The sequence below is a fragment of the Aulostomus chinensis genome, chromosome 16 (genome assembly GCF_037954235.1).
Source record: "Aulostomus chinensis isolate RoL2024-O1b breed Wild chromosome 16, RoL_Achi_v1.0, whole genome shotgun sequence".
Classification (NCBI taxonomy): Eukaryota; Metazoa; Chordata; class Actinopteri; order Syngnathiformes; family Aulostomidae; genus Aulostomus; species Aulostomus chinensis.
The window spans coordinates 22,828,497-22,856,355 of NC_141335.1; the positions used below are offsets into that span (position 1 = coordinate 22,828,497).

At 44.4% G+C, this 27,859-nt stretch overlaps 1 protein-coding gene across 8 annotated transcripts in view; it reads right to left on the bottom strand.

Moving 5' to 3' along the window:
* Positions 1 to 27,513, bottom strand: part of mymx (myomixer) — a 29,949-nt gene extending 2,436 nt beyond the window's left edge. The window contains exons 1-28 of one of the 8 annotated variants that reach the window (XM_086180785.1): positions 27,266 to 27,513; positions 26,660 to 27,182; positions 25,927 to 26,016; positions 24,585 to 24,722; positions 21,782 to 21,928; positions 21,087 to 21,278; positions 19,748 to 19,831; positions 19,509 to 19,627; positions 19,288 to 19,402; positions 19,125 to 19,202; positions 18,909 to 19,024; positions 17,593 to 17,755; positions 12,871 to 13,007; positions 12,675 to 12,771; positions 12,215 to 12,364; positions 11,850 to 11,999; positions 11,105 to 11,361; positions 10,009 to 10,144; positions 9,083 to 9,280; positions 8,529 to 8,681; positions 7,364 to 7,581; positions 6,883 to 7,066; positions 6,630 to 6,785; positions 5,929 to 6,294; positions 5,031 to 5,141; positions 840 to 2,741; positions 190 to 309; positions 43 to 96 (exon numbers count right to left, since the gene is read on the bottom strand). In XM_086180785.1, coding sequence (XP_086036911.1) covers positions 43 to 96; positions 190 to 309; positions 840 to 2,741; positions 5,031 to 5,141; positions 5,929 to 6,294; positions 6,630 to 6,785; positions 6,883 to 7,066; positions 7,364 to 7,581; positions 8,529 to 8,681; positions 9,083 to 9,280; positions 10,009 to 10,144; positions 11,105 to 11,361; positions 11,850 to 11,999; positions 12,215 to 12,364; positions 12,675 to 12,771; positions 12,871 to 13,007; positions 17,593 to 17,755; positions 18,909 to 19,024; positions 19,125 to 19,202; positions 19,288 to 19,402; positions 19,509 to 19,627; positions 19,748 to 19,831; positions 21,087 to 21,278; positions 21,782 to 21,928; positions 24,585 to 24,722; positions 25,927 to 26,016; positions 26,660 to 27,182; positions 27,266 to 27,369 — 6,258 coding nt within the window. In that variant the 5' untranslated portion in view covers positions 27,370 to 27,513. Of the gene's footprint in view, positions 1 to 42; positions 97 to 189; positions 310 to 839; positions 2,742 to 5,030; positions 5,142 to 5,928; positions 6,295 to 6,629; positions 6,786 to 6,882; positions 7,067 to 7,363; positions 7,582 to 8,528; positions 8,682 to 9,082; positions 9,281 to 10,008; positions 10,145 to 11,104; positions 11,362 to 11,849; positions 12,000 to 12,214; positions 12,365 to 12,674; positions 12,772 to 12,870; positions 13,008 to 17,592; positions 17,756 to 18,908; positions 19,025 to 19,124; positions 19,203 to 19,287; positions 19,403 to 19,481; positions 19,628 to 19,747; positions 19,835 to 21,086; positions 21,279 to 21,781; positions 21,929 to 24,584; positions 24,723 to 25,926; positions 26,017 to 26,659 lie in introns of all 8 variants that reach the window. The other 7 variants (XM_086180783.1, XM_086180782.1, XM_086180779.1 and 4 more) reach the window with 7 other exon arrangements.
* Positions 27,514 to 27,859: the final 346 nt, after the last annotated feature.

Consider the following 27,859-nt stretch of genomic DNA (forward strand, 5'->3'; position numbering starts at 1 on the left):
TGACCCTGCTGACTTCAACAATCAACCAGGAGCCTTTCTTACTTTCTTTCCTCCGAGCTGCAGCTTGTGCTTCCTCTCCAATGATCCTTCCATAGACTGCGGTTCATAAAATCAAATAAACAACATTGAATCAGTTCAATCTTAACAGCCCAGTTTATAAAAATGAAAAGAACTGCTGTCCTGTCTCACCATGGTGACACAGCGCCCTCCTGTGGCTACTGACTCTTTCTGCATCTCCATTACATCCCGGCTTTGACTGGCTTCTCCGTCTGAGCCCATATGAACGGACAGTAGACTCATGGACTGGTCCTGTTTAGAGAGAGGGGCAGCCACCGTCATTACTGATGACCCAAAACCTGTGGAGCCCCAACTACATGCTCACTGTAACGCTAATAACTAGTAAGACAACATAACGCATCATTTCACTGAACTTGCTTAGTATTTTGGTTTTATTTTCCTTTCCCTTGCTGAGAGGCCGACTGGGGGCTTCAGGTGAAAGATGCTCCAGGACTTGACTTAGTAAACTGGGCAGAAAAAGAAGGAACAGTCTCACTTCTGACCCAGAGCTGAGTTTGTATTTGAAAGGATTTATCAAATTTAAATGTTTCATTGAATAAAGGAGGATGCTGACTCTGGGTCTGGGTAAGACGAGATGGTTCTTGATGTTAGACCAGTAACTACCCTTTTTCCACAGCCTTGAGATACGGCTCTTTCTCTTTGTGTGTCAAGCAAAATCAAATCTAAACAGGCTCCATATCAGTAACAGTAAGTTAGCCGAGCTGAGAAATCTAACAGATCAGGCTCATGGGTGTGGACAGTTTACCAAACGTGGACCTCACCTTTGTGTAACCTGGGTGCTCGTCCACCTCCTCCCCCACCTTAGACTCCTCCTCCTCCTCCTCCTCTCTGTACTGGTAAACGTATCTCTGATTGTCCGCTACATCCGGCAGCTTCAGTGGATCTGATGCCGTCTCATTCACCACCACTGAGGTCTTGCTAACTTGGTCCCTGTTAGGAAAAGCCGCCCAGGACCTCCTGTCTCCTATGGTGAAGGGGGGACATTTAGGACTCTGCTCCTTGTCGTAACCCAGGAGGCTCTGGATGTGGGAGGGTAGTCTGAACTCGGCCACCAGGAGGTTGGGGGCTGAGGCTGTGGCCTGGTTCCGATAGAGCACGGTTGGAGCTTTGGTGGAAGGGGAGCAGGACTGATCCGAGGATCGGGCCTCTTCCTGGTTGGACTGATACATGATGTCTGAGCAGATGCTCTGCCTGTAGTTGGTAGTTTGGTTCCAGATGTCTTCCAGTTCTTCTTCTTCCTCTTCAAACTGTTGGTGGTCGAGGTGGACTGGCTCTTTTTCTAGCTCCTCTGTGTGTTTTGATGAACCTGCACATGCTACAGTGTTTTCTCTTTTTTTGGTGCAGTCGATCCGGCCCACCTCGAGGGACATGAGCCTCCGCACTACTCCGATGGGCTGGGGGTTATCTGGACATGGTGCATCTGAGCAAAGCTTGATGCTGCTGGAACTGGAGACGCCAGAGTCCACTGAGTCTTGGCGAACGTTCACGGTTGACTTCAGGTTCACCACCATGTGAGAGGCTTGGCTCAGACACTGTGCTGGGCTGTCCTCATGCACACCTCTATGGTACAGGTGTCCATTTAGGTCTCGAATGAGCGTATGGACACTGGGGCACTCGTGTTTATGAGGAGCCGTGGCCGATGTGGGGGCTTGGTTGACATAAATTGGGGGCTGGGAAGGCTTGACGGTCCCAAACTTCCCTCCTGAAGCGACTTTAACATCTGTCGGTATTCTCTCCCACTCCTGCTCCTCATCCTCCTGCAGGTTGACCTGCGTTTTCAATATGTCACTACATGTCACAGTCAGATCTGCATCTCCTTCCAGGGAAGGAGGAGGTGGTTGGAAACTGTTTGCTACATCAGGTAAATCTTTTACTTTTGAAGTCTGTGTGGGAGAAAAGATGATTTCTGCTGCATTGTGTGTGTTGGCAAGAGTGGCTCTGGTCTGTTTGAAAGAGCTCAGGGCTGTTTGTCTCTGGGAGTGGGGGTCTGGATCCGTCCCGGCTGTCTTCTTGGACTCTGGGGGGGCAATAGTGATGATGTCCTGAATGCTGGGGATGAGTGTCATTTCCTTAGGTAGGTCGAAGCTCAGCACAGAGCCTAAAGAGAGGAATCTGCAGTGGCCCCTCACCTGGCTTGTGGAGGGCAGAGTGGTTCGCCCCTCAGAAACAGCGTACGGGGTGATACTGTACTCTCCTGCAGACTCTGTCTCAATGTCCCTCAGCAGGGGGTTCTTCATGTAGGCTGTAGCCTCCTTTCCGTCCCCACACTTCGGTGAACTCTTTTTCCTTCGACCTTCCTTCAGAGGCCATGTATGCGTGTCATATGTGATGGTCTCGCAGGCATAATGAGGCTCATCTGCCTCCTCCTCCACTCCCATGATTTTCTGAATGGTGTGTCTGCGAGCATCTCTCTTCCTCTTTCTTTTCTTGCCCATTCTCTTGAGGCTGCTGAAGATAGAGTTGCTGCTGCTCCTCGTCAAAGGGTGGAAGGATACGTTGGAGGTCAGTGGTGCAGGCGACGTGGAGGATGGCGAGGAGGAGCATGGCGAGATGGTAGGGGAGGTTGAGGCTGCAGAGCGGTTCTTTAGGCGGGGCAGAGTGATACTCTCATACACAGGAGCCCCAGCCAAGTTGTTATCCTTGACATGTAAGTAGGTACTTACCTAAAAGACACAGAGAAGAATATCAGGCATTTGAGGGGCTCACTGAAGTTGTAAGTGCTTTATCACAAATGGTTAACCCTGAGACGGACTCATGCGTGCTGCAGGCTGGAGCCTAGTTGCCTGGGAAACCTGTTTAATGTGTTACAGATGAATAATGACAAGACAGCAAGAACGACCTCGGCAATCAGCTACTTTCAGAGAAAAACATCAGCCCCCTTTCTCCTGTAGAGATGTAGAAACCACACACAGCAATGCAAATATGTAAGCTAACATGAAAAGAAAAGAACATGATTGCAAACTAATCAAACTCACATGTGCATGCCGTCATATGCAGCTGTAATGGCTTGACCTTTCAACTCTGTGACTAATCTCTTGTTTCTGTGGAAGCCCCAGACTATAAATCATGGCGTACAGTCTGGGGGCAGCAAATGACCGCACATGTACTGGCGTTGGGGCCACACTCCTACTGGGAGTTGTTCTGGAGCGCAGCTTTCATAGGAAGTGAGAGTGAAGTCACTTGTTTTACACAATTGTGGCGAAACCTGACGAGAGCAGGTTTACATGAGGCCTGGGGTGAGATAGCAGGAGGCAGACACATCAGCCTCATTCTGTCTCTGTCCTCCATGTTTTCCAGTTTAGAGTTCTGGCTCACTGAACAAACTGAGCTCCAAAGAAAAGTTTGGATTTTTTAAACCTTTCATTGTCATAGAGTCTGCTGGGAATATTTTATTCATTAAAGTTTACATAAGACAAGATGGATGGGCAAAATGACTACTGACAGATTATAGCGGAGATGGAATCACATTTAGCAAATCCAAAATATACAGGTTTATTTTCAGTGCCATTACCACATTAAATATCTATAATGTCTAACATGTTCTTGGCATTGCAGTGGCTGGAACACAGGGGCGGTCTGGTAATCTGGACAAGCTGTCAGAGTCCAGAACGTAACATTCTGTGGCCGTCCATGACTCAGATTGAGCCGACAAACCAAATACTAATCAGTCCAGTTTCACAGAGTTTCAAAAATTTAGCCTGGATAATTAGCACCCTTCTGGACTGCAGAGTGGAAGAGAAGGGTGGGACGATATTTCAAAGCCACCTCCACACCAGTTAACCCAAAGCTTGTGGGTAACTTCATTCAAAAGAAACGAGTTAGCCTGTTTTCAGGAGTGAGAATGATATCAGGGACCTGACTCCTAATCTCACAGCATCAGAGGGTGGATTTGAGGAATTGTGGTAGAAAAATAACCCCCCAAAAAACAAAGCAAGCAAAACAATAATCGAACAGCTCTGAAACTGTCACGAGGAGGACGTGACCGTTGTCAGATCAAGAAGACGGACTCAAATGTGTTGCTGGTAAAGTAATAATATCATTTAGTTCCTTCCATATAGAATCATACCTTAGGGATATTTGTAATTCTTAAATTGCACACTTACTTTTTTTTAAAAATCATGACTTTAATGTTATCAAGCTTCTGTTGATATGCATATTTTATCATGAGGTAAAAAAGATGTCCTGCCTACAGTGACATAATCACAAAACTGGATTTTGTCTTTTAACTTTTTTTCTCCACCTAAATGAAAATATACAATTAGCAATAGTTTTGACATCTGTTTTCATTTACAGAAGAATTAATGTGAGCACTAAGTGTCTTGATCAAACTCAACTTGCAAAAACAGAATATAATCAATATTTTTCAAGGGAGTGTGATTTTGAATATGAAAATATTATACATAAAATATAAAATAAAATGGTCATGTATTTATATTACAGAGTGGTACGACTGCATGCTGGTTAGATAAGACAAGGTATTAAATTGTTTGCTTTTTGGTGTTTTACTGCATCTCGTGAATTACTTCATTCATTAAACTACCTCTCCATTCCCATCCCTTTCACTATTAATATCATTATTATTATCATTATTATTATCATTATTATTACTATCGCAGGGTTTTGTATTTGCATTTATGGCTGCAGTTAACTGGGAAATTCTGAGTTTGACAGTAACATGGTTTGTTGTCTTTTCTTTCTGTTTTTTTCTTTTTTGTAAATTTCCAACCCAAGAGGTTCTGGAGATGAGAGAGAAGAAATATGATACTGGCAACATTTCATTTTCTAGACTCAACGTTTCCTCTTGCTCTTCCATGAGGCTTACAGACAGGAGCGCTACCTTGGAACACGGTTTAGTAGAACATGCTCTCTCCAGAAAACACCTCCACACAGCATGCAGTCCCAGCACACTTGGAGCCACAGCATGCGATACCAATTCACACCGCGCAATTTACCTCGTTTGCACTCTGCTGATAAATCTTTCTCTTTCGCTTTAAACTACCCAAAGTATTTTCCAAAAGCCCCTGGCAGCGCTTCCAAAAGTTTTTACAGGCAGGCAGAGTGGGCTGAGGGAGAAGAAGGGGAAAAGGAAGACATGAAGGCCAAAGTAGATGGAGGAAATGACCAGCAGTAGATTATCAAGGAGGGAGATCCCATGCAGACTCGCTGCTGGGAATTACTCAACATACCACTGATGTCCTTCAGCAACAGCAACAAATACTTCTTCATATTTTCCTCGACTCTGTATCAACAGTGGGGTATTTAACCGACCCTCTGGTGGTTCTGATTTTTTTCTTTCCTATGAGGCAAAAACTAACTTTTCCTTTAAGTCAAATTCGTACAATTATTCAGATTTTTTTCATGTGAAATTGTCGTACAAATTGACATTATCTGCTGCATGTGTAATTTAGAATGCAGTAAAGCAGAAAGCTTTCTAGTCTAATATGTGAAGAGATCATGAGTGCCACTCTGTCAATACTTTAAGAAACATAGAGCAACTATATAAAACACAATATGAAAGACAGACATAGGTCGCTGAACTAGTAAAAATGGAGGATAATTGCAGTATAATGGTGGATAATTTTGGGAGGGGCTTGAAACTGTTTCAAACAGGAAGTGGCAGTGACTCTGCAGTGCTTTGATGATCCCTCATGTCCTGAGTCAGTGTTAAAGCACCCTGTATTTACAGAGGTATATCATTCACTCAACACACGGCTAGGAGACAACGTTCCAGTATGAAGGTTCAAAACTACATTGTTCTACTGTAATGACACAGTCACGGCTACAGAACCCAACATGAGCCAAGGTGTGAGGGCTCACTCGATGCTGCTTGCAACTTTTGTGTGTTCTCACCCTGTGCACAGGCTCAGCGGTCTCCTCCTCAGCCTGCTCCATCCCATGCACCTGAAGTTCGCTCTCGCCTGTCTTACCAAAGCTGAGGATGAGGTTGACCGTCCCTCCTAAAGAGGGACTGCTGGGCTCTTTGAGGACCATGATGGCGGGTTTGGGAGACTCAGAGGAAGAGGGTTCACTATCTCGGGGTCCAATGCTGTTCATGACCTCGTAGCTGTCCTCTGTCGGCTTCTCATCCTGCTGCTCAGGCAGGCGAGGTGACAGGTTTGACAGCTGGCAGTCTGCTTCTGCCTTTATTTTGCTTTCATTTGATGTGGTGACTGGAGAATGATGGGCCTGATAAGACTCTCGCTCAGGAACCAAAGTCTAAAAGAGAGAACCATTAACAACTTAACACAAATACTTATCTGCACAAGAGTTTTTTAAACCTTTCTGCAGAAAACATATTCACTATTTCATTGGTTCTGATACTGTCGGTGGATGTCTTGGTCTTCGTGTGCTACCTCCCTCAGCAACGGTCTGTATGATGCCAAAATCATCTACATCTTTCTTACATTGTCACTTAAAAGGTTTGTGTTTTCATAAAGGAATACTGAACAAGAGCAGGATTGTAATCTGATTTTCCATCCGTCCATTTATTTTCAGATATATCATTTTGTCCTCAGACCCTGAGTCTGCAGCTGACAGCTCTGCACATTTACCTCTATTAACAGGCAGCAAGTTGTGGCTTCAGAGTAAATGTTGTCCTGCGAAAGCTCGTGTTCACCCTTCTTGTGAAGCCACTCTTGTTTCTTTGCTCTCCAGTGCACTGAAATCCACCCAAGCATACTCCGCAGTTCCTCCATGCGCTCTCTAACCTGCAAGACATGACTCAGGGTCATTAAAGAAGTAAGTATGATTCCAATAACATTTTCAAAAATCACACTGAGTCATATGCGTGTAACCTTCACTCACCATCTGGGTGAGGTGATGTTCTTTGTCTAAAATGTTTCTCCCCGTAGCTGCCAGCTCATCAAACTCGTCAAACTTCTGCTCGATCTGGATGTCAAGCTCTGCTGCCAGGGGCCTCTGCCCGTCTTTCCCAGGATGCAAGGCGGTATCAGAGAAAATGCATGACCTAGTGTCTTCTGTCCATGAGCTAAGCAGAGGAGGAGGTGGAGGTGCAGGAGACAAGGAACAGGCAGTGAGAAAAGCCAAGCATTCACTACAGATGAGAATGAGCAGACTCTCTCTGATAGGACGGACATTCATCGCCTTGTCACTCGGCCCAGGAAACTTGCACCGACCTCTTCAGCACCTTTTAAATCATACATTTCACAAGAGGCTTGTGCCTGACAACAAGAACATCCTGTTCTTTACAGATGTTCTCGCAAAATGGATCATGAACAAACGTCTCGCCCTGAAAAGGGTCACACCATCCCCACGCCCTGCTTACATCATGGAGAGGTAGCTCCTGAAGAAGTCTTGGAGCTGCACAAACTCTTGCAGACGAGATTTGTTCTCCATCACACTGGTTGCCAGCTCTGTCCCGGCCTGCAGCGTTGCTCGGATCTTGGCCTCCGCTACATGTACTCTCTCCGGGCACAGCTCCTTCAACCGGGACGCCTGGTTCTCCAGCTCCTTCACCTCCTCCCTGATGACTTCATAGTCAATCTGTGGAGAATCAAAGTAAAAATGTATCATCTCTCTTCATCCCTGGTGCTGCTCAGACAGCCTGCGCAAATTTTATCTCTGCTTATGACTTCATCCCCACAGCTTTATGCATATTATTCAGCGAAAGACCCATATGGTTGACACATGGTCCGCCACGCCATAGCAAGCTAGCAATCTTGACTACTTTTTTCTCCCTTTGACAAGGCAGTAATTAATAGTGTTAAGAGTTCTCTGGGAGCAATACTTCATAGCGTCTGTCAGCTACAGTGAGCCTCAAGAACACTAAAAGTGGATGCCTGTGTCCTGACGCCACAGTTATTTCAGTTTGTGAGTTTAGGTCATTCCTGTTCTTCAATGGTATCAAGTCCAGACAGCTGTGTGTGTGTGTGTGTGTGTGTGTGTGTGTGTGTGTGTGTGTGTGTGTGATATAAACATAACAGTGCCCAAAATTACTCACACAGATTTTTACCATTCCCAGCTTCAAATCTCTCTACACACACACACACACACACACACACACACACACACACACACACACACACACACACCCTAACAGATTTACTCACAAACACACATACGCTTGAGAGCAAACAGAACAGTGAGTCACTAAACCATAAATAAATATCCTGTGTGAATGATAAACTTTTGCACGCTCTGTGTGTGTGCACATTTGATCGCACTCTGCAGTTTATATAATAATAAATGAATCACAGCACAAAGTGAGGTGGGTTGTTTTCTGGATGTGAGAGACTCTGGCACAACAGGAAACAGACTATGGAACAAAGTGTTGGAGGTGGGGGTGGGGAGGTGGGGGGGCTTCCCCTTTTTTAATGGCAGGACCATAACCCAACGTCAGTGGAAACAAATACGGGATTGAATAAGCACCAGTGAATCATTTGAAAATGTTTACACCACAATCACAACATGAGCGGACATCTTCCTCTCACCTCCAGGTGGTCCTGCTTCTCCTGTAGAGCCTCCAGGCCACAGCGGTCTGGCTCACACTGGACGGCCATGTCTGTCTCTTTCTCTAGGATGTCCAGGCTGAGCTCCTTGCAGCAGCACAGACACTCCTCCACATACACAGCCAGCCTGCCGTGCTAGTGGGGCGTAAAGTCTTCATGAGAACTTGTAGGATGTCATTAACTCATTATGCTTTGCTATGTATTATTTGTTTTCTCATGAGAGCCACATTAATGTTTCAGATGGTGTCAGGGAGTTGCCCCCCGGGGCCTGTATATGTGCAATTTAAACATGTGCACCCAGAATAAATCAAATCAACGTAAAAAACACTCCTGCAGTGGGGAGTGGCGGCTCATTTGGGGCCTATTAAAGCCCACAGCCACAAACAAAACCAAACCAGATGTGTCTGCATTGGTTTGTGCAGCTGTTTGTGACGAACATAAAGACTTTTCAACATCACAGCAGCAACCACCTGACCTAACAATATCATAAAATATTAATAAATTAAAGAGACGTGGAGCAGGTCTCTTCTTCTTACCTTGCACAGAAGCTCCTGGATAGCCTGGTCATGGTTCTGTGACCGGCCTCGTTCCCTCACAGTGTCGTTCAGCATCTCTACAGCCTCTCGTAGTTCCTCCACAGGGTCACCCATGCTTTCCATCAGGGGCTCTCCACTGCCAGTGCTGCTTTGGAGTCCCAGTAAGGCGGGAGCGGAGGAAATGTCACCATGGAGAGGCTGTATGTAAGGTAAATGTACAAATGTATCATAAAACAAAAAACCAACATCTCGTGTCCCAACTACCAATGATCTATTAAGATTAATTCATCCAAAGCATACTGTCACACCACCTTGAGTGCTATGTAGCAATTGTACGTATCTTTGTAACAAAGAAGAGAGAATAAGAATCTACTTGCAATGGAATCATAGAAATAGTTTCTATCACTTAGAATAATCTCCACTATCAAGCAGGAGCAGACCAGGAGAAAGTAGTTTCCCATTTAACGTAGCCATCCATTCATTCATCCATCCATCCATCCATCCATTCATTTTCCTCTGCTTATCCTGTTCAGGGGAGGGGGGGGTGGAGCCTATCCCAGCAGCTTTTGGTTGTGAGGTGGGGTTCACCCTGGACGGGTCACCAGTCCATTTCAGGGCCAACACTTATAGACAGACAACCATTCACACTCACAGTCACACCTACAGTCAGTTTAGAGTATCCAATTAACCTGGTCCCTTCTTGATGTCTTTGGAGGAAGCAGGAGTACCAGAGAGAACCCACACAGGAACATGGAGAACATGCAGACTCCACACAGAAAGATCCTGTGCTCCAGCCGGGGCTCGAACCCAGAACCTTCTTGCTGTGAGGCAACAGTGCTGACCAGTGTACCACCGTGCTGCCTAAATGTAGTCAGTAAAAGGTAAAACATATACAGTTTTTGTAAGTTAGGTGACTCCAGTCTCACCTGGCCCAGGCTGTACTGAGGAGCATTGAGCTCCTGACTCTCCTCCAGCTCCACACGCTCCAGGAACTCAGTCAGCATCCGCGTGTCCTGCAGCTTGGAGCTCTGCTGGGTCAGGGCACTTAGAACGTGGTGGTACCTGTGAAAAATGGGACCCTTGAAACCAAACCAGAACTGTTCTGTTCATACACAGTGCTGCATCCTCTAGAGAAAACCACATTACACATGAATGAAGCACAGTGAGTCTCATAGAGTTTATGTAACCATACATCATGTGTCACATAAACACATCCTGTACTTCAGAGCATGGAGGTCCCCCGTCTGTGCAGAGTTTATATTTCAGAAGGTAAATTGAAAGCGTATTTTTCCCAGAATAAATGAGCCTTAAGTTGCTTGCATGCAGCGCTAAATAATGACATCATCCCAACTGTCTTCCAGCTGCTTAGTGAGAGCTCCGACCTGCATCAATGGTCCCTCAGATGGCAGAAGTGTCCATCCCTGCCCCATCTAACACCCCCCGCCCTGGAAACACTTAAACGGAGCCCCTTTCCGTTCCTTTATTTCCTTTAGTCAGCGCGGTGTTCTTTACAGAGTCTGACCTTGTGTTTATGGGCATAGGTACGGCCCGTAAAACGGCCAACACCATAAGGTCTCTCTGAGAGTCTTTGGAGAGCCAAGCGAAGAGCGAGGCGTCATGTTGAAAACAAGGAATGGGTGACACACTGACAAGCTGTGGGTGAAGTGCATGTCAGGACTGCTGGGTTGACCTGGTTAAGTGCTGCATGAATCACAAATGAAAGAGCTTTAAAAGAATGAGCACATGGAGAGAATGAGAAAAAAAGCAACAAGAAGATCTATTGATATATATTTTTGTGGTTTATGGGCTGAAATTGTTTAACTAGGGATTTCTTTGAATAAACTCTTCCATGTTGCAGAGAGCAAGTGCAAACCTGTGACCTCTCGGAAACAGTGACAAACTTCTGACTTTATTTCCTAAACCACCAGGGTCTGATTGTTAAATCCATAACAGGAGTCTTCCATTATGAGAGACGTCCAGGGGCTACCCCTGACCTCTCCTTCTCATGCTCTAAAAACTCACTTTCTTTCCACCTCCTCCATACGCGCCGGCAGGCCTTGTGTGTGCGGGTGACTGTGGCTGTGGAGACGGTCCACCTCCTGTCTGAGAGAACTGAGCTCCAGGCTGCGTGATGCCACCTCTTTCTCCAGCAGACAGTTCTCCCTCTCAGCTACAGTCATGGTTTCAGGGTCACCGGGTAGTGAGGACGCCCTCATGGAAAGCTCCACAGACTCCAGCCAGGCCTCCAGGCTACCCAGGGCCTGGAGCACTTTAACAGCCTTTACAGTTGAGAAGGAAGGACACAAAGGGCGGTCATTTGTGAGTGGTTAAAGGCACAGAAACATCCAGAGGTGATGGACTGTGCAGCAGAGACAGTAACGTCTGATCTGGCAGGTCTTGTGAACACTCTTTGACGTCCATCTGTCTTAACTAAGTCATCATTCTGGAGACATTTGCAAGTGCTTTCCCTCCTATAATCAAATTATATGGAGTGCAATTTATACTCTTTGGATTTGTCTCTGCGCATTTCAGAGATATATTTTTCAGATTCCCAATTAAAATGGTGAAGATGAAAGTAAATGCCTTTAAACATGTGTTAATGTGGACACCTCATGCTCTGGGCAAGCACGAAGCTTTTAACAATGGGAGAACTCGTCCAGAATCAGCTGTCATAACCATAAATTCGTCCTATAAATCCAGAGGTAAGTAACTCGCCTCTGTATGACTTCAGAGGAGCACTGGCTGTGAGATATTTTATGAATCGTACCCTAAAACCCAGCTCCTCCGAGGCCTGCAGAAACACAGCGTTCCTCTGGTGCCTCCTCTGCAGCTCTTCCCACAGCACCTCCAGTTGGCGGAGGAACTCCTCTATCTTGGCGCCGCCTGGGTGCTGTGCACGGACCAGTCCATGGCCCTCCTGGGGACGGGGCGTTAAAGTGATGAGAGCATGTGGTTATTAAGGATGGAAGTTTTATGTTGTGAAATGTAAACCTGATCTTAGGCTCTGAAATGTTAGCTCATGATGTGATTCATACACAAACCAGGCTTGACAACAGGCCCAGTTTGCAAAAACGATTGAAGGCTTTTGTCCAGAGACTGGGTTAGGAGAGAGACAAGATGGCCTCCGCATACCCTTTTGACCACCTCGATCCTGGCTCGATTTGTGAGGATTTCTTGTTCCAAGGTATGTTGGCACTTCCTGGCTGCCTCCAGTCCCTCAAAACTGGCTACAGAGCAGATCCGTGTGGCCATGGACACGTTGTCTTTTAGCCAGGACAGAGTCTGACAGGGAGAAGGTTAAAAAGACAAATGGTTAGAAAATCGTGATGATCGCTCAGCAAGAGAGTCTACATTTAGCTGAGTAAAGTATGAGGAATCAGGTGATGTCTCCGATCCGGACCTTTAAACCCACCCAAAGACACTTATTAAGCTTAACAGGTCACATTTGTGAATTTGATGTCAAGTCTTTGGCTGGCTACAAGAAAAAGGTGTAATCACTGCTGTCTTGACAATTAAATATTCTGTCAAATGTGAAAGGTTCATTCTGGTGTAGAATGAAATGCAGGTGTGGCCAGCAGGGATCTTCAGTCACCTTGTCAGCAGACATGGTGAACTTCTGGAGTTGTATGTGAAGCTGCGGGTGGCTCCGCGGGGCAGTGGCCAGCTTGGGCTCAACTCTGGGCTTCCTACTGCAAAGAAAACACAGATACGTAACTCCAATTATGACTTACATAATGAACTCTCATTATGTAAGTCAGGGGGGGGGGGGGGGCAGGCTGAAATGTCACCTTTCCCCCCTCAACTGATGTCTGACGATGACATCATTTGCACAGGCAGGGCCGTCTCCCGTGGGTGAAGAGGTGTGGTTCACAGATTGCTGCGCCTGGCTATGCGCCTGGCTACCACCCCCACATTCAAGGGTAGTCTGTGGACAAAAGAACAATAATAAGTCTGTATTAAAAGCTCATGACTATATTTGACTTTTATTAATGTTGACTTGATACACAAACATCTCAGATGGAGGATTTCATGCTTTAAGAAGCGACGAGACAGTGACTCAGTTGCTAGGATTGTAATAAACCAACGATTGACCTAATTCTTCATAAGACAATATTTTCATTAAGGTGTTTAGGTGAGCCATTAATACCGCAGGGTTGCAACCGTCCTGTAACCCAGACAGAATCCATGATACAAACATCCCTGTAAAAATGAATAATCCAATATGGCTGCCACAGCAGGTTAGCAGCATCAACCAACACAAACTGTAGACATCCAGCTGCGGCCATATTATCGATGTGTGTAAAGTTTCCGAGGATTTGACCCTCTTACAGTCGTGAACAGCAGTGGCGGTGGCGGTAAAAGAGAGAGACATAGTAACCCAGAAAGACTTTTTAGTGGTTAGAACAAATTCAGGTAATTTGCTAAGAGCTGCACTTTAATGGGTGTTTAATGATCTCTGCCAATGAGGCACTTGTTTATCGGGAGGATTACTCAAAAACTATGAAGCCAATTTTTACCAAACATGTTGGACAAGGAACAATCCCTAAAGTTTATAATCGTATCAGTCATAACACCACCTGGTGGACACAGGACACAGCGCGGTTTTTACACTTCGACATCAAAACCAAAGTACATTCCCAACCATGACTTTTCTGTGCAGCCCACATATTCCTGTTTACTTGCTACACAACGTAGTACGTCTGTTGGACTTCATTTTATATTTTATATCAAATGAAGTGCAAACAAGTTTCAATTATTAGTCGGACTATTACTATTATTTTTACTCTTACTACTAGTCAGAGAATGCGCTCGCGTGGCAGTGTCTTTTTATCAGGTTAATATAAACGTCGTCTTGGAGGCGTTACTGCAACTAATGGGAATGTTACAATGTGGCTGGATGCTGGATAACATGGACGACTGCCCGGCAGTAAGTATATTCACTCCTTACTGACAAAGGTTGCTTATTCTCAGTGAAACTCCCCAGACTACACCAAAGATAGAAACTGTTTCTTCTATTAAAGAACATCAGCAGTTATAATAGAAATAGCAAAGAAGGAGGAAAACCTTTAAATAAATTATAATTACTTCAAGAATGCGAATGAATACAGAAAAAGGTTGCCAACATGTGTTATATCACTCAGCCGTTAGAAACATAACCCTCTTTTTCAATCTCCTATCCCCAACCCTCATTAAATGGCAGGTGTGTTTTGTCAGCGTCAGATACTGATTTCCACGGCTGTCTGTCCGGCTCCTCTTGGACTCTGTTTAGGACCATGAGCTGGAGTTTTTAATGAGGTCAGCACCAGAGCTGTAGACCTTGTCTATGTGCAGCCATATAATACAGATGTCAACAGCCACTGAGCCTCTTTTACAACCACCTGAGGAACTCAAAGGTTGGCCAAAAGACTCCAAAGATGGCCGAGGGGGGATCACCTGACAGCGGTTCCGCACTGTCAACGCACTGATGCAGTTGAACATTTAAAAATTTGGGGTTGTTTTTGCCCACCAACATGTAGGGGACAGATTTACCTCTGGTTTCTAATGGAGCTCACTGTGGTTCCATATCTTAGAACTGCGGGGCTCCTGTTACATCCACTGACCCAGTGGGTCACTGGCACCAGTGAACCTGACAGGAGGCAGGGGTCGAAGCAATGACAGCCATTTTCAAGACTTCTGCTTGCATTTCTCCCTGACTTAATTCATCATAATCTCTTTATGACTTTCATCATGATAGAAATGATTAAAGACCGAAAAAGTTATGTGCACTGTCTGTTAGGTGCCTGTCTGTTAAAATATATTCCTGCTCCTAAAAAAACTGTTTATTTTCTTAAATTGTTTATTATTTAATATAATTTTTTTGAATATCATTTTTAGATGTTGCATTTTAATTCTAGATAAAACACATTCAAATATATTTTGAAAGTATTTAATCTCACATAACATCAACACTTATTCATGGTCCACAGCCCTCCAGCCAGACGAAGTTCCGCCCCTTAGAATGAAGGAATTTGGAAGCCTTGAATGTTAATATTTCATTATAAAATAATGCAGACCCTGCTGCTTTAATTGTCCCGCGTAATAAAAGCAAGTGTGTTTAACATAATCCACAGTGCTGGCAGAAGTAGGCGCCCTGTAACAATCAGCTAGGCAAATATGTCAGTGCTTTTATTTGAATAAATCTAAAATGCTGAGTTTACACGGCTGCCGAAAAGTACAAAACTGCCATTAATACTGTAAATATGTTTTATGGAGCTTGCTATTTTCTGACTGGCCTTGTAGAAGAAGTGAGTCACACAGAAAAGGTGTCGTCAAAATTATGCGAGAGATGCAGTAAATTAAAAGTCTGGAGCATCATTTACTAACTCGTCAGTCTTTTTATAGGCTGAGTTTTACAGAGGCCCATTATCGGCCCATTTCTGAGTTAAAACTGCGTAACGAACAAACCACTGTGATTCATTTGACAAAGTTGCTAACCATCCCTGACATCAACTCCCCAGACATTTGCTTCTGTCCTTCATTCCTCACAGTGTAAACAACTCCTGTAGCGCTCGCAATACCTCGCTGTCCAAAAAAATATTATGAAAAAGACTTACGTCAGCCAGAGCATGAAGTAAAGATTTAAAGATTTGTTTTCTTATTCACTTTCGTTCTGTAGTTTTAGACCTCATCCAATGTGTTTCAGCGTAGTTGATTCTTATCTGTTTCATCTCTCCTTCTCTTGTGTGTCTTTCTGCAATGTCCACTGAAGTGATGTCAGCCAAGAACTATCACTTAGCTCTCAGCCCATCTGGTCTGCAGCCCCGGCATCTGGCTACAATTAACCAGAGAAACAAATGATAGCCATGTTTAGCTCCGGCAACAAAAAGCAGCACTACTGCTAACATCTCCCCTACAACACAGATGTATGGATGATCTTTAGACATGCATCAAGGTGCCACTAACTTCACGTTTTGCTTTAGTCAAGTGAATTCAACTGCAGCAGAGGGAAAGAGACGGGGAGACCAAATGTGTGTGTCTACACACTCTCAAAATGATGTCTGCGAGCACATATGCAAATATGTCAAAGTCGCTGCCAGCCGCCAGACCTGTGCAGCGGCATCTGGCACCCCTAAAACTACTGTAATCAATTCAACACACCCTTGAGCTAAAGTTAAAGTGCTGGAAAAGTATGTGACAAATTACTTTTACTGTTTGACTGGTGGTTGTGCCTGGCATTGACCTTAGCCTCCGGGCTCCAGGGTTTTGCTAGAATTGTCTTATTAATCCTTCCATAAAGAGTAACGAGGACTGCTCCCACAGAAGTGCACCACGGTAACTCCCAGCTCCCAGTGCAATAAAGACAGCTAACTGCAGTAGGAGAGCTCAGGAGGGGAGAGCTCTGAGCCTCTCATGAGAAACCTGGCTCGCAGGCCTGATGGCCCCTGTCACTGGTGGCGAGGCCCCAAGGCCTGTAAGAGCCTAGAAACAAGAAATAAACTGACCCAGAAAACAGGGAGAATGGAAAGAGTGAAGTTTACACTTCTCCAGCACTTTCTCCCTGGGCATAACCAGGCCAAAGGCTCACCAGCGGGCCGACAAGAGGAGAGAAGCAATGCATCATGGGATGGCCCTGAACATAAACAGCCACTGTGCATTCACTTACAGATTGAATCTACCTTAAAAGGCTAAATATAAACATAATTACACTTTTTAACATCCGGAACACCTCCTCCTCCAACTAACAGTATTTCTTTGTATGTTTATGAGCAGTGAGGCGACTATAGGAGCACCCACGTGTTCAATAATGGGCCTCCAAGATGAAGAATCCACATGCTCTGCAAATTATCCACTCACCCTGGACTGACCCACCATCTTTCTACCAAGTATTAATCCAATGACTGCACTTTTGTTAGTGAGCTTGAAAGACAAGATATTATTCCACCATTAAGCGTAAGGATATGAAAACTATTAGGATTTTGAGTTGGAGGGAAAGACGTATTTGCTCTGGCCCACCATACAGAGATGTTGTACAGTCACCGCTTGACATTTTAAATGGAAACTCATAGAATTCTTCTGCCAGGGTAAATAACACCTCTAAAAGCTCTTCCTGAGACTCCTGCAGGGCAGTATCCAAATTATTTTTCGGACAGAGATTCTTCACAGGAGATAGAAGAGAGAGGCAGGAAAATAAGTTATAAATGTCAAACGCAAGGTGATATTAAGTGCAACTAACCAGCTAGTAGGATGGAAAACCAGCAATGTGTTGGGTGCCAAAACTAAACCGCTGCTCTACAGCACATCTGACTGACTCCAAAAATACTGTTATTTAGGAAAAACCTTCTCAAATTGTAAGTCAGGCATTTTCCAAACCAGAGGACAAAGTGCGTCACTTTCTGTAGCCACAGCTGTTGGAGGAAGCACCGAAAGAGGCTGAACTCATCTTTTGCCAGCACTGATGCCGTTGCCGTCTCCCAGTCGACGGCCACAGTGTGGTCACTCTAGTTATAGAATGAAATACCAAAGCTGCTTACCACATAGCCTTTAAGACGATTCTGCCCTTCTTTCACCTCCTTTCCCATGATCCTTTGCATCTCTGTTCCCATGCCGCACTGAAGCTCTCGTGCTGGTGTCAGGGGGTCAGAGTCTTCCCTGGTGAATGTTGAGGCAGTGGGAGAGAGCGGGGTCCTCTCACCCCTGCAGGACAAGCAGAGCAGGAGGTCAGTGTGGAGCTGTCAGCAGGGCTTCAGCGGCCCAGGATGAAGTCCAATTATGGGTCTGAAGTTTTCTACCAGTGTTTGCTTTATTTGGTTTAAACAGCCTTGAAACACAGCTGATAACACAGAGCAGATGATGTAACATTCAGGGCTAAAGATAGCTCTCCAACATGAGAAATGTTTAGAGAGACGGAGACGGTGAAGATGGATGTCAGAACTGGCAATGTGAGTTACTTTGAACTTTAATGACTTCACCCATGTTTGTTTGTCTATTAGAAGCATAACACAAAAAGCTGTGGAAGGATTTTGATGAAAGTTGCTGGGATGACTGAATGTAGGTTGAGGAACAGTTGGTTCAGTTTTGAACACACAAATATTCATGATTCCTTTGGGATGCCGTTTTACTGTCTGGATAGTATGAAAGAATCTCCAGAAGTCCAAACTGAAACTACGACAGCCTTCACCCTGTAATATCTAGCGAATCGTGTTTGTTACACGAGTTTCTACGACCTTTATGTCACCGGCGATATCATTTTTGTGTGAAGTTGTGATGTTTTCTTTTGTCTGAAAAAAAAACATACTGTGAGCAACAATGGATTCACAACAAAACTCGCTTTCAAAATTGTTATTCCATTTTTTTTTAAACTTTCAATTTGTCAGTATATCGAATAAACAAAATTTACAGCTTCCTGTCAACTATCCGAGGGTTCAGGATTCACAGGGTTAAGAGGGAGAAGAAGGGAACCGACCACATCTCCCAGCAGAAATCAAATACACAGTGAACTTCATAAGCAGCGATCCAAACTAAAAATTATAAACTAAAAAGAGTGTGGTGAGGCGATGCTGTGTGGTCAGACAGGCAGGTCTTCGACTTTGCTTCTAATTATTCATTGACTCAAACCCATTTTAAACAACTCTAATCAAGAGAGAGGGGGCGAATCTTTACACACTCAGTTGGAAAATGTCTAGGTTTCACCAGTGTGGACTTAATGCAGAACACCAGGAGAGTAAAAACAGACAAATACAGTTCCAGCTCAGTGGAAACCTTTGATGCACCAATTACTGGGTGAAATGGTGCTTGTTTTCACAAGGCCACCATAGTTGTCTTTGCTATTCTTGGCCTTCCATCTCACCTGAAAACCTTCTGAAGAAGCGCCCAGGAGTCCTTCACCTCGCTCTGCTTCTGTGTGACACCGGCAGCCAGGCCAGGATGGAGATTAGACAGCTGGGACACACTCACATCTAGCATCTACCACACACAGACCTGCAGGTTAGGTAGAGAAGGCCTCTGCAACATACTTTCAGGATCTGACCATGCGGTGGTCTTTTAGTGGGAAGAAGTTTCCTACCATGATTTGACTGGCAATGTCACGTATTTCTCTCTCTCCGAAGAGCTCCAGGTTTTTAGAAGTTGACAAGCTTTTCCTCTGGAAGAAAGGATGGAATATCAATGTGAATACCTGATCTGGACTGAACTAAAAAATAAACAACCAAGCCACATGGAAACTTTACCATATTATTGATAGCAAACAAGGTATTATCAGCCTGCTGGTAGAATGAGGAGACCTCCAGAGCGAGCTGAAGGTTTTCATGGCAGGTCTTCAGATGAGACTGGACCTTTAGCCACCTGCTCACACAGTTGAAGACAACACAAATAAGTTCAGTTTCAGTTGAAGTCTGGATTCAGGATGTTTCATGAAGCATACCAGTTGCCCTTAAAGGACGCAGTGTACATTTTATTGATGCTTTTCCTCCTGCTGGAGATGCTCTTGCCGTCTGTCTTCCCTTGTTTCTCCAGTTTGAGGGCCAAGTGGTTGATCTCCTCGTGGAGGTTTCTGTATAGCTGCTCATCCTGCAGCGAAGGAACAGTAAGCCATTGATAATCTACCTCACAAAGCCACAGTTATGTGGAAGAATTTTGTTGCAAATGTGAATTTTTGAATCAATCATCTTTTGCACTTGTTTGGCTCACCTGTTTCAGGTCTAAAATTCTTCTGGCGAGCTGCATTTTGTCAGCATTGGCCCCCAGGACACTAACCAGAGACTGCTCCTCTTCCTGCTGGCACATGTAAAAGACCCCCGCTCCACATTAGTCAGGAAACCAACCATTATTTCTATTTACAGGCAGCAGCATTACACCGCTGCCACCAAGGAAGATGGTAAACAGAAGCTTCAGTATGAGGAGCCTAAGATGATACTAATGGATGAGGAGGAAGAAACAATGAGTCCCATCTCCTCCAGGGATGGCTGTTCTATTAACTTCTTCCCCAATTACATTCCCACGGGTCCATCATCAACCATCAGTACAAAAAAATGCAGACTTACACATGAACGTAGAAATAAACACAAGCCTTGAATGCTCTAGATGAAGGATTTTTTTGATAACGACAGGCACTGGATCGTATACACAAACAAGCTCCTGCTAGCAAGTGCTGCGCTGTGCCAGTGATTTTAACGGCTTTATATTAGAGCTGTCAAATTTGCCTCCAGGGCAGCTCTGGTTAGTTTTACATCCTGAGAACCGACTGATGGTTGCTCCATTAAGGGAAAAGGAGGAGGGGAAGACGATTTGGTAGATGACAGTGGATGACGGGATAAAATATATGACAAAAAGCACAGGAGTGCAACTTCATAATCTGAGTTTCAGCCTGATACACATTAGGGCTTGATTGATTCAAAGCCCGACCCGTCCAGGGTGAACCCCGCCTCTCGTCTACTGGGATAGGCTCCAGCTCCCCCCCCCGCGCAACCCTTATCAGGATAAGCGGTAGAAATGGATGGCTGGATCATTCACAGCCCGGTCAGGTGCAGTATGAAGCATTTTAATGATTTTTTTTTATCTAACCAATGATAAAATGTATACATTTAAATATGTGCTGCTATTGGTCTGTTGCAGCTGTCAGTAATTATCACAATGTCCTGCCCACTGCATCGTCTGATTGGTTGCATTTCCCAAGCAGAAGTCTTTCAACACTGAAGGATCCTGTGCTACAGACCCCTAAAATGCATAAAAGCGTCTCAAAGTCTGTTGAAGTTTAACACCAAAATTACTGCAGAAGTGCACTGGTTCCAATTATGTTTTATGTGTCACTGTTTTCAAATAATCTGTATTTCTATTGTTCTTAGAAAATTGGATGAATTCTTAGATCCCAACAGGCACAACAATACTTGTGAAGGTTCAGTACGACAGTGTGAACCTTCACAAGGATGAAATGGCATGAAATGAGAGAGAGAGAGAGAGAGAGAGAGAGACAGACAGACAGACAGACAGACAGACAGAGTGAGCAGAAGAGATGAAGTATGAACGCGACCTTCTCTTTGATCCATGCCTCCAGCTGGTCCACTTTCCTGTTGAACTCCTGTAGGTTCTTGGCTCCTCCCAGAGCTCTGGTTTGATTGGCAGCTGTCTGCTTCAGAGTCTGCCACTGTTCTCTGAGCTGGCCGAGCTGCTTCTCCACAAGTTCGGAGGCAGGGTTCAATTTGCAGATCAGCTGATCGCCCATCTTTTTAAACAAAATGGAACAAAAAAGACATTGTCTATCGTAGGAGTAGCGCAAATGCAGCGACCAGCAACAGTTCATTTGTGCCAGCCGCCTACACACTACACTGTTGAAAAATTGCCATTAATTTCTTGGATATACCCTTAAGAAAATCTGCGGGTGCCTTCCTGGGCTGTCAGATGGAGGTTAATTATCAGTAATGTACCATTTCCAAACATTTTCGCCTGAGGAAGAAAGTATAAACTGGCTTGACAGAGCCGTCTGGAACACAGAGGGTCTGCTTTTCTTTCTGCTCCACTGAAAATGCCTATGAGACCATGTTCTGTGTTATGCGATCTGACAGACTCTTTTAACACCGATGACAGTGATTAATGATTGTATTCAGATCTCCATTACCTGGGGAAAAAAAATTAAATAAATATTGAACTTTTGGACTTGGTTTGCCAGGCTGTGCTTGCTCTGCTAACATGTTAGTGGATCAGTCTTGTTTGGAATAATTTTCTTACCTGGTTGAGCTGAATGAGGGTGTTCTCAAAGTCTTTGAGGTCCCTCTGAAGTGTCTGGGAGGCCTCCTCACAATCCTGCAGGGGGCAGCGCTGAATTTTACGGCTGTCCTTCAGCCCCTGCAGTTTACTTTTGATCCATGCCTCAGCCTGCATGACAAATACACACCTCAGACTTACAGGACCATTCGTGTCTGCGTGTAGTTGTGTCTCATTCATATGAAGTCATATCTGTCTCCACTCCAGAGATAGGATGTGGGTGTGGGGGAGTCCTCATTTGTTATGTATAAACAGCTCAGGGATCACTTTACTGAGGAGGTGCTGCGATATGAAGTACTGCTGCAGTAAAATTCATGTCTGACAAACATTCAGACTTTTGCATTGTTCTCAATATCCAGTGCGTTGATGCTGTAGAAAGGCCTGCAGCATCTCGTACTGTGTGATGTCACACAAGATGTGGCGGTAATACAGAGGTCATAGAGTCATATTCCAGCTGATCAATGGAGCCGCATTTCACTGACTGAAAGTAATGTTCTGTTCAGAAACATCAAGAACAGGCCTTTGTTCTCCCGTGTCATGTTATGTCGAGCAGACGTTTCTCTTGGCAAGTCCCTGGACTCTGTTGCATAAGGCTTTGTCTTGCACAGCGGCCTTATCTGGTAAATGTTAAATGGAGTCCGATCCAGGTGGCCACGGTCAGGAACTGTAGGACAGTGCGGGTTTGTTTGCTCTGAAGGGACCGGTGATGGAACCAGTGCTTATATGTGGGGTGTATACCTCAGGGGCACTCTGGGCGTGTCACAGTGCTAAAAAAACACCACTCCAAAATAAACCCAATATGCAAATTACCCCCAAATGCTATAAACAAATAAATAATAAATATATGTATGTAATTTTATAAAGACCTTCTGCTATTTTTTGTCATGTCTACCCACCCACTATGTCTTCCAGTTCAATAATGATGAAAAGGGCACCAAATAGGTGGAAGAGCAACCGGGGGCAATGCTGGTGATCATGAAATTAAAACCGGCATCAATCAGTAAGATGCTCATTTAGAATAATAAAGAACCAGGGGAATCCTGGGTAATAAGATGGTTCATAAATCAGGTCAGGTTCTTCCATCTTGATTCTGAAAGGTCAGCCTGAGGACCCTGTTTAGTTCCTGTTGGCGCTGCTGTTTTCTGCCTAATTTTAATTACACTCAAACACACAGACAAGTCATGATAATTCAACATCAACACATTAAATGCTAAAGTGTGTAACCGACATGAAATAACCAAGCCTACAGAAACTCCCCCTTCTCGACTAATAAAACTTCAAGACCACACCGCACAGCCGCTAAACGACGCTTTGCTCGAGATTGAAATGTGATGTCACTTCTCCTCAGTGAAGCAGAGAGGCATTAACTTTACGAGCCCCCCGGGGGTAGCGGAGGTATTTCTGGGGTAGAACAGAAGGAAAATAGCTTGACAAAACAGGCCTATCTCCTCAAACTGGCTCCCGTGGCATATAATGACCTCATACAGGAAGTCTATGATTCCCTTGTTTCTTCCTGTTCGCTCTCCACAACAATGGTGTGTTTATCAAAATGTACAGTCAGGCCTTAGTCTGGCCACGAAGAATAGCCGGCTCATGAATCCAGATTGTATCGCTTCTTCTGATTTGAAATTCTGTGTGACCTGTAGTGAAAGGAGGCTAATTTTAGCATTTTAACTTGAAAAACAAGCTCGAGGGAGCACATTTCTACACATCATAAAAAGCTGACCATGAAGCCACATTTTTAACCGCTCTGCTAACACAACTTGGCCCTGAAATGAGTGAAAGTTTCTAGACTTTCTATCACTACAATGAGATGGTGAAAGGTGAGATGTTTTGCAGAGCGGCCTCATCGACAGATGGTGTGTTTCTCCATGTGCTGACCTGCTTTGCTCCCTGAGCTAAAAACATGAGGGACCCTTAAAAGCCCCTCACTTCCACTTGGATGTATTGTAATACTGTAATAACACATTTTCATCAGTCGTTGCAGTCAACCAGATCTCTTTAAAACAAGCATGTCCTTGTGCATCAAAAAAAAAAAGAAAACCTCAGACATTCTCAATTTACAGCACCTTGTCAAAGAGGAACAGGCGGAGGAAAGGGCTGTGATGCTTGTTAACATTTAAAAAGTGCTACAGAGCGGTTCTCTACACATAAATACATCATCTGCTTCCTCTAACAGACACATACACAATTAATTTCTTATTACTGGAAATAAACTGTCCATCACTTTAATGGTTTGCCGGACAAAATGTCCCTCCGCCAATCTGCCTTGTAGGACGGGGTGGAAGCAGCGATGAGATAAAACAACCAGTTGTGCTGCTTGGCTGAGTCTCTCTGGGCCATAGGCGTGAAGAGATGGAGCCAAACAATGATCTCATCCCTAAATAATTGCTTCACTTGTGGCGGTTTTCCCTCCCTCGCGCTCCCTCTTAGCTGAACACTTGGGACAAAATAAGAACCAGTACATATTTTGTTCTAGTCAGAGGGTCATGCGACGGGGGCAGCTTCCATTCTGAATTCATCTGACTTCAGTTGTTGCTTTTGAGATGAACCCAAAACAGCTTCTTATGAGAGATTATGATTCTAAGGCGTCTCTACAAGAATCTGTATCTTCCAAGAGAAAGGAAAGAGTGAAAGTACACCTTTCGCACACATATCACCCATTTCCAATTACTTAGGGGGAGAGAGGAGGAAAGGGAATTGGGGAAAGGATACAGAAATATATACAACATCTGTCCTCTTAAGGGTTAAGACAGCTACATTTTACCTGCAGTACTTCCTTGTTGAAGAGAGACGTGCGCTGAGTGAAGCAGTCACTCTGGGATGTAACAGCTGCTGACCTCTCCTTCTGGAGGTGACTTTCTTTCCTTTGAGCCGCTTTCTCCTGCGATTCAGGCGCTGAGATCTGAGTAAAAAAAAAACAGCAACACACTGATGAGATGGCTTTTTTACCAAAAGATTAGTTATTGAAAAAAATAATAATAATTCTATGAGAGCTGGCTAAACTCCACATCACTTTACAGACAGAGAGTGTTGAAATATCCATTCCTGTTGATTACGCCGGGCTACCATTAAAAACAGGCGTGAAACCGGCAAGAGGTCCATCTCTACAAAAAACTACTGTCAGCACTACGTGAGATAAAGTGACTGGCACAACTTCCCTAATGGACAAGCATTCCTGCAACATCCAGTCAGGAAACATCTGGGCACATGAAGGAAGCAGGAGTGGACAGATCCTTGGATGTCTGGCGTTTTTTTTTTTAACTGTCAGCCATACATGTAAATGTACCACCTTTAAAGGATTTCAGCCCACTGTGACATACCTGGACAGGTAAAGGCCTCATGATACTCTCAAATGCAGCCATTTTTTTTATCCGTTTGCGTCAATAGGAAGTGATAAGAGGACAGAATGTGAAGTATTGTTGTAGAGTAAAAGAAGGAGTATTTGAGTGGGTTTTTTTTTTATTTCCTACTAGGAGGCTGTGTTATTATTCCCAGTTTCAATGAGGACTTCAGCAAACCTTTTCTTTTGTTAACATCTTCCCTGACCTCATGTTTTCCAGTGAGCCCTGCCTCTGCAAGGGCTGCTGTAACACACACACACACACACACACACACACACACACACACACACACACACACACACACACACACACACACACACAGATGACTTCAACAAGGAGCAGGCCAAATCCAACAGGCTGCTTTAAACAATATCCATAGCAGTACACTACATACAGTGTGCTGGATACATGCTGCTTACGTACTGCAGCCAAACAAAGGGAAACAAACGTTCATCAGGCTTTCACAAGACACGTGAACCCTCCCACTAACGTTTGCTCCAAATTTATAACATAATAAACTGTTGAAGTCAGGCAAAAACACCACACGACTCCACTTATTCATCAACTCCACTCCTGGCTCCAAGAACAAAGTGCGTCACAACAACAGTGTAACAGAAAAATGAGGAAACAAAAATATCATTATCATTTTTTTTAATTAAACGCCTTTTGTTGTTGTTGACGTTTTTCAGTTTTGTTCTATTTTTCTGAAGGTGCCTTATATATTTGTTGGCTTTAGCTAAGCTAACGTTTAGCATCTCATGTTACCTGCTGGACAGATTTCTCTCCGTTGAGCTTCAGTCTGGTTAGTCCCTGCATCACCTCGTAATCATTGCTGCTTTCCGTCTTTAGTAAAACCTATGGCGATAAAGGGAAATTAAGTTACCCATAATTTGCCATAAACTGTAATGAGCTAGCAAGGCAAGCGAGAAGAATCCTCTGATTAGCAAGCTAGCAACATTATACACATTGATCTGAACATCCACCTGTATATAATTTTTTTTTTAATCTAGTATAAAAATATAATTCATTTTACATTCAGCCTTCTCATAATGCTGACATATAAAGGTGATATCATTTTAGGAAAAGTGTGTCAAGCAATATGAAAAATATAAACAAATTTATACTGAAACATCAATGCTTCACATGCTATCTTAGCCTTAAGTGGAGAAACAGTTTTTGATATTCAGGTAAGCAGCTGTAAATAATTGCACTGAATATTGAGGGAAAATTAAACAGAAAGATTATTTAAATTAGCACTAGATTAATTTTGACTTTGCGGCTAATGTAAATATATTTTTAAAAGCGATAAAAGTAAGTGATTTATCATGTTAAATTTTGTCAAACTCGAACAAATGCACTTCTATGGAAAAGTCTACATTTTGTCTAAAATCCTCTCATTCTATTACAGGTTCTTCTTTTAGTTTGTTTTTTAACATAACTTAAAATTTTGCCTTTTTCAGAATTTGTCTTCGCACATTCTTTTAAGTTAATTGTTTACCTCGAAGTGAGAGTTGGGTTTATTCTCACAGTTCACCCCCACGATCCGGGGCAGATGTGGATCTGATGTGCTCGTTGTGATGTTGTTGTTGTTATTGTTGTTTTCTGTTGAAGACCCCGCGGTTGATAGCAGCGCTGGTCCCACTGACGTTTTCTTCTCTGACCTGTCTTTACTCCCAGAGATTGTGATCTTTCTGATGGATCTGGAGACAGCAGAGGAAGAAGAAGAAGCAGCGACGTTCTGGTTCAAGTGGTCCTCAGCTGCCATGTCCTCCTGGTTGCGTTTCACGGGGGCTACCTGCTTGACGATGGGTGAGACGAGGCAGGGGCCATGTGCACAGACCTGCGACCGACTGAGGTAGAGCGAGTTCAGGTTGTGCTGTAACGTGCAGTTATCTAGATTCTGGCTCTGTAGATAACTTTGTGTAAACTCCTCGCATTTTGGCACAGTGGGGACTGACAGCCTGGTCCCAATAGTAAAGGGCTGTACCTTCCTTACAATACTTTCAGACATGGCCAGTGTCCTGGTACAAAAACAAAATATTCTGGAGTCCAAATGAGCATCGAAAAAGTCTGTTACATCCCTTTGTACACTTTCCTCACTCACCAGTTCTGATCGTCCAGTCTCTGTTCAGCAGACAAGTGGAGAGTTGAAGGGAAAGTGCAGGGTGAGCTCAGTTCTCCACCTTCTTGTGCATGTTGAGAATGCATAGCACGCAGCCTAGGACGGCTTCTTTGGACTCTTGGGATCGGACACGGTCCCAGATGTAACGCAGCGCCGTGCCAATGTGGGCAACACCTGAAGAGAGGCTTCTCCTGAGGAACTGTGCCACTGAGCCTGCCAGTCTGCTACTGAGGAGCCTGATAACCAGGGACCGCAGCAAGATGAAAACTGCTGGCATGCTGCCTGGCTGTGCTGCGCAAAAAAGCCCTGAAAAAAAGAGGGTTGGTTCAAGAGAGGGGATGAAGTCACCACTTCTCCGCTCTCTCTCCCTCTCTCTCCCTCTCTCTCTCTCTCTCTTTCTGTCTGTCAGGAGCAATGGAGCAGAGAAGGGGGTTGTAAAGCCTGGATGTCAAAACTTCCCTTCTGAACCCAGACAGAAAACCTGTCTAGATAAGAGGCAAAGAGTAATGGAGGGAGAGAACTCTTCACAGCGTATCCGCTATGAGGTAATATCCTCAGCTGAAGCGCACTCTTCCA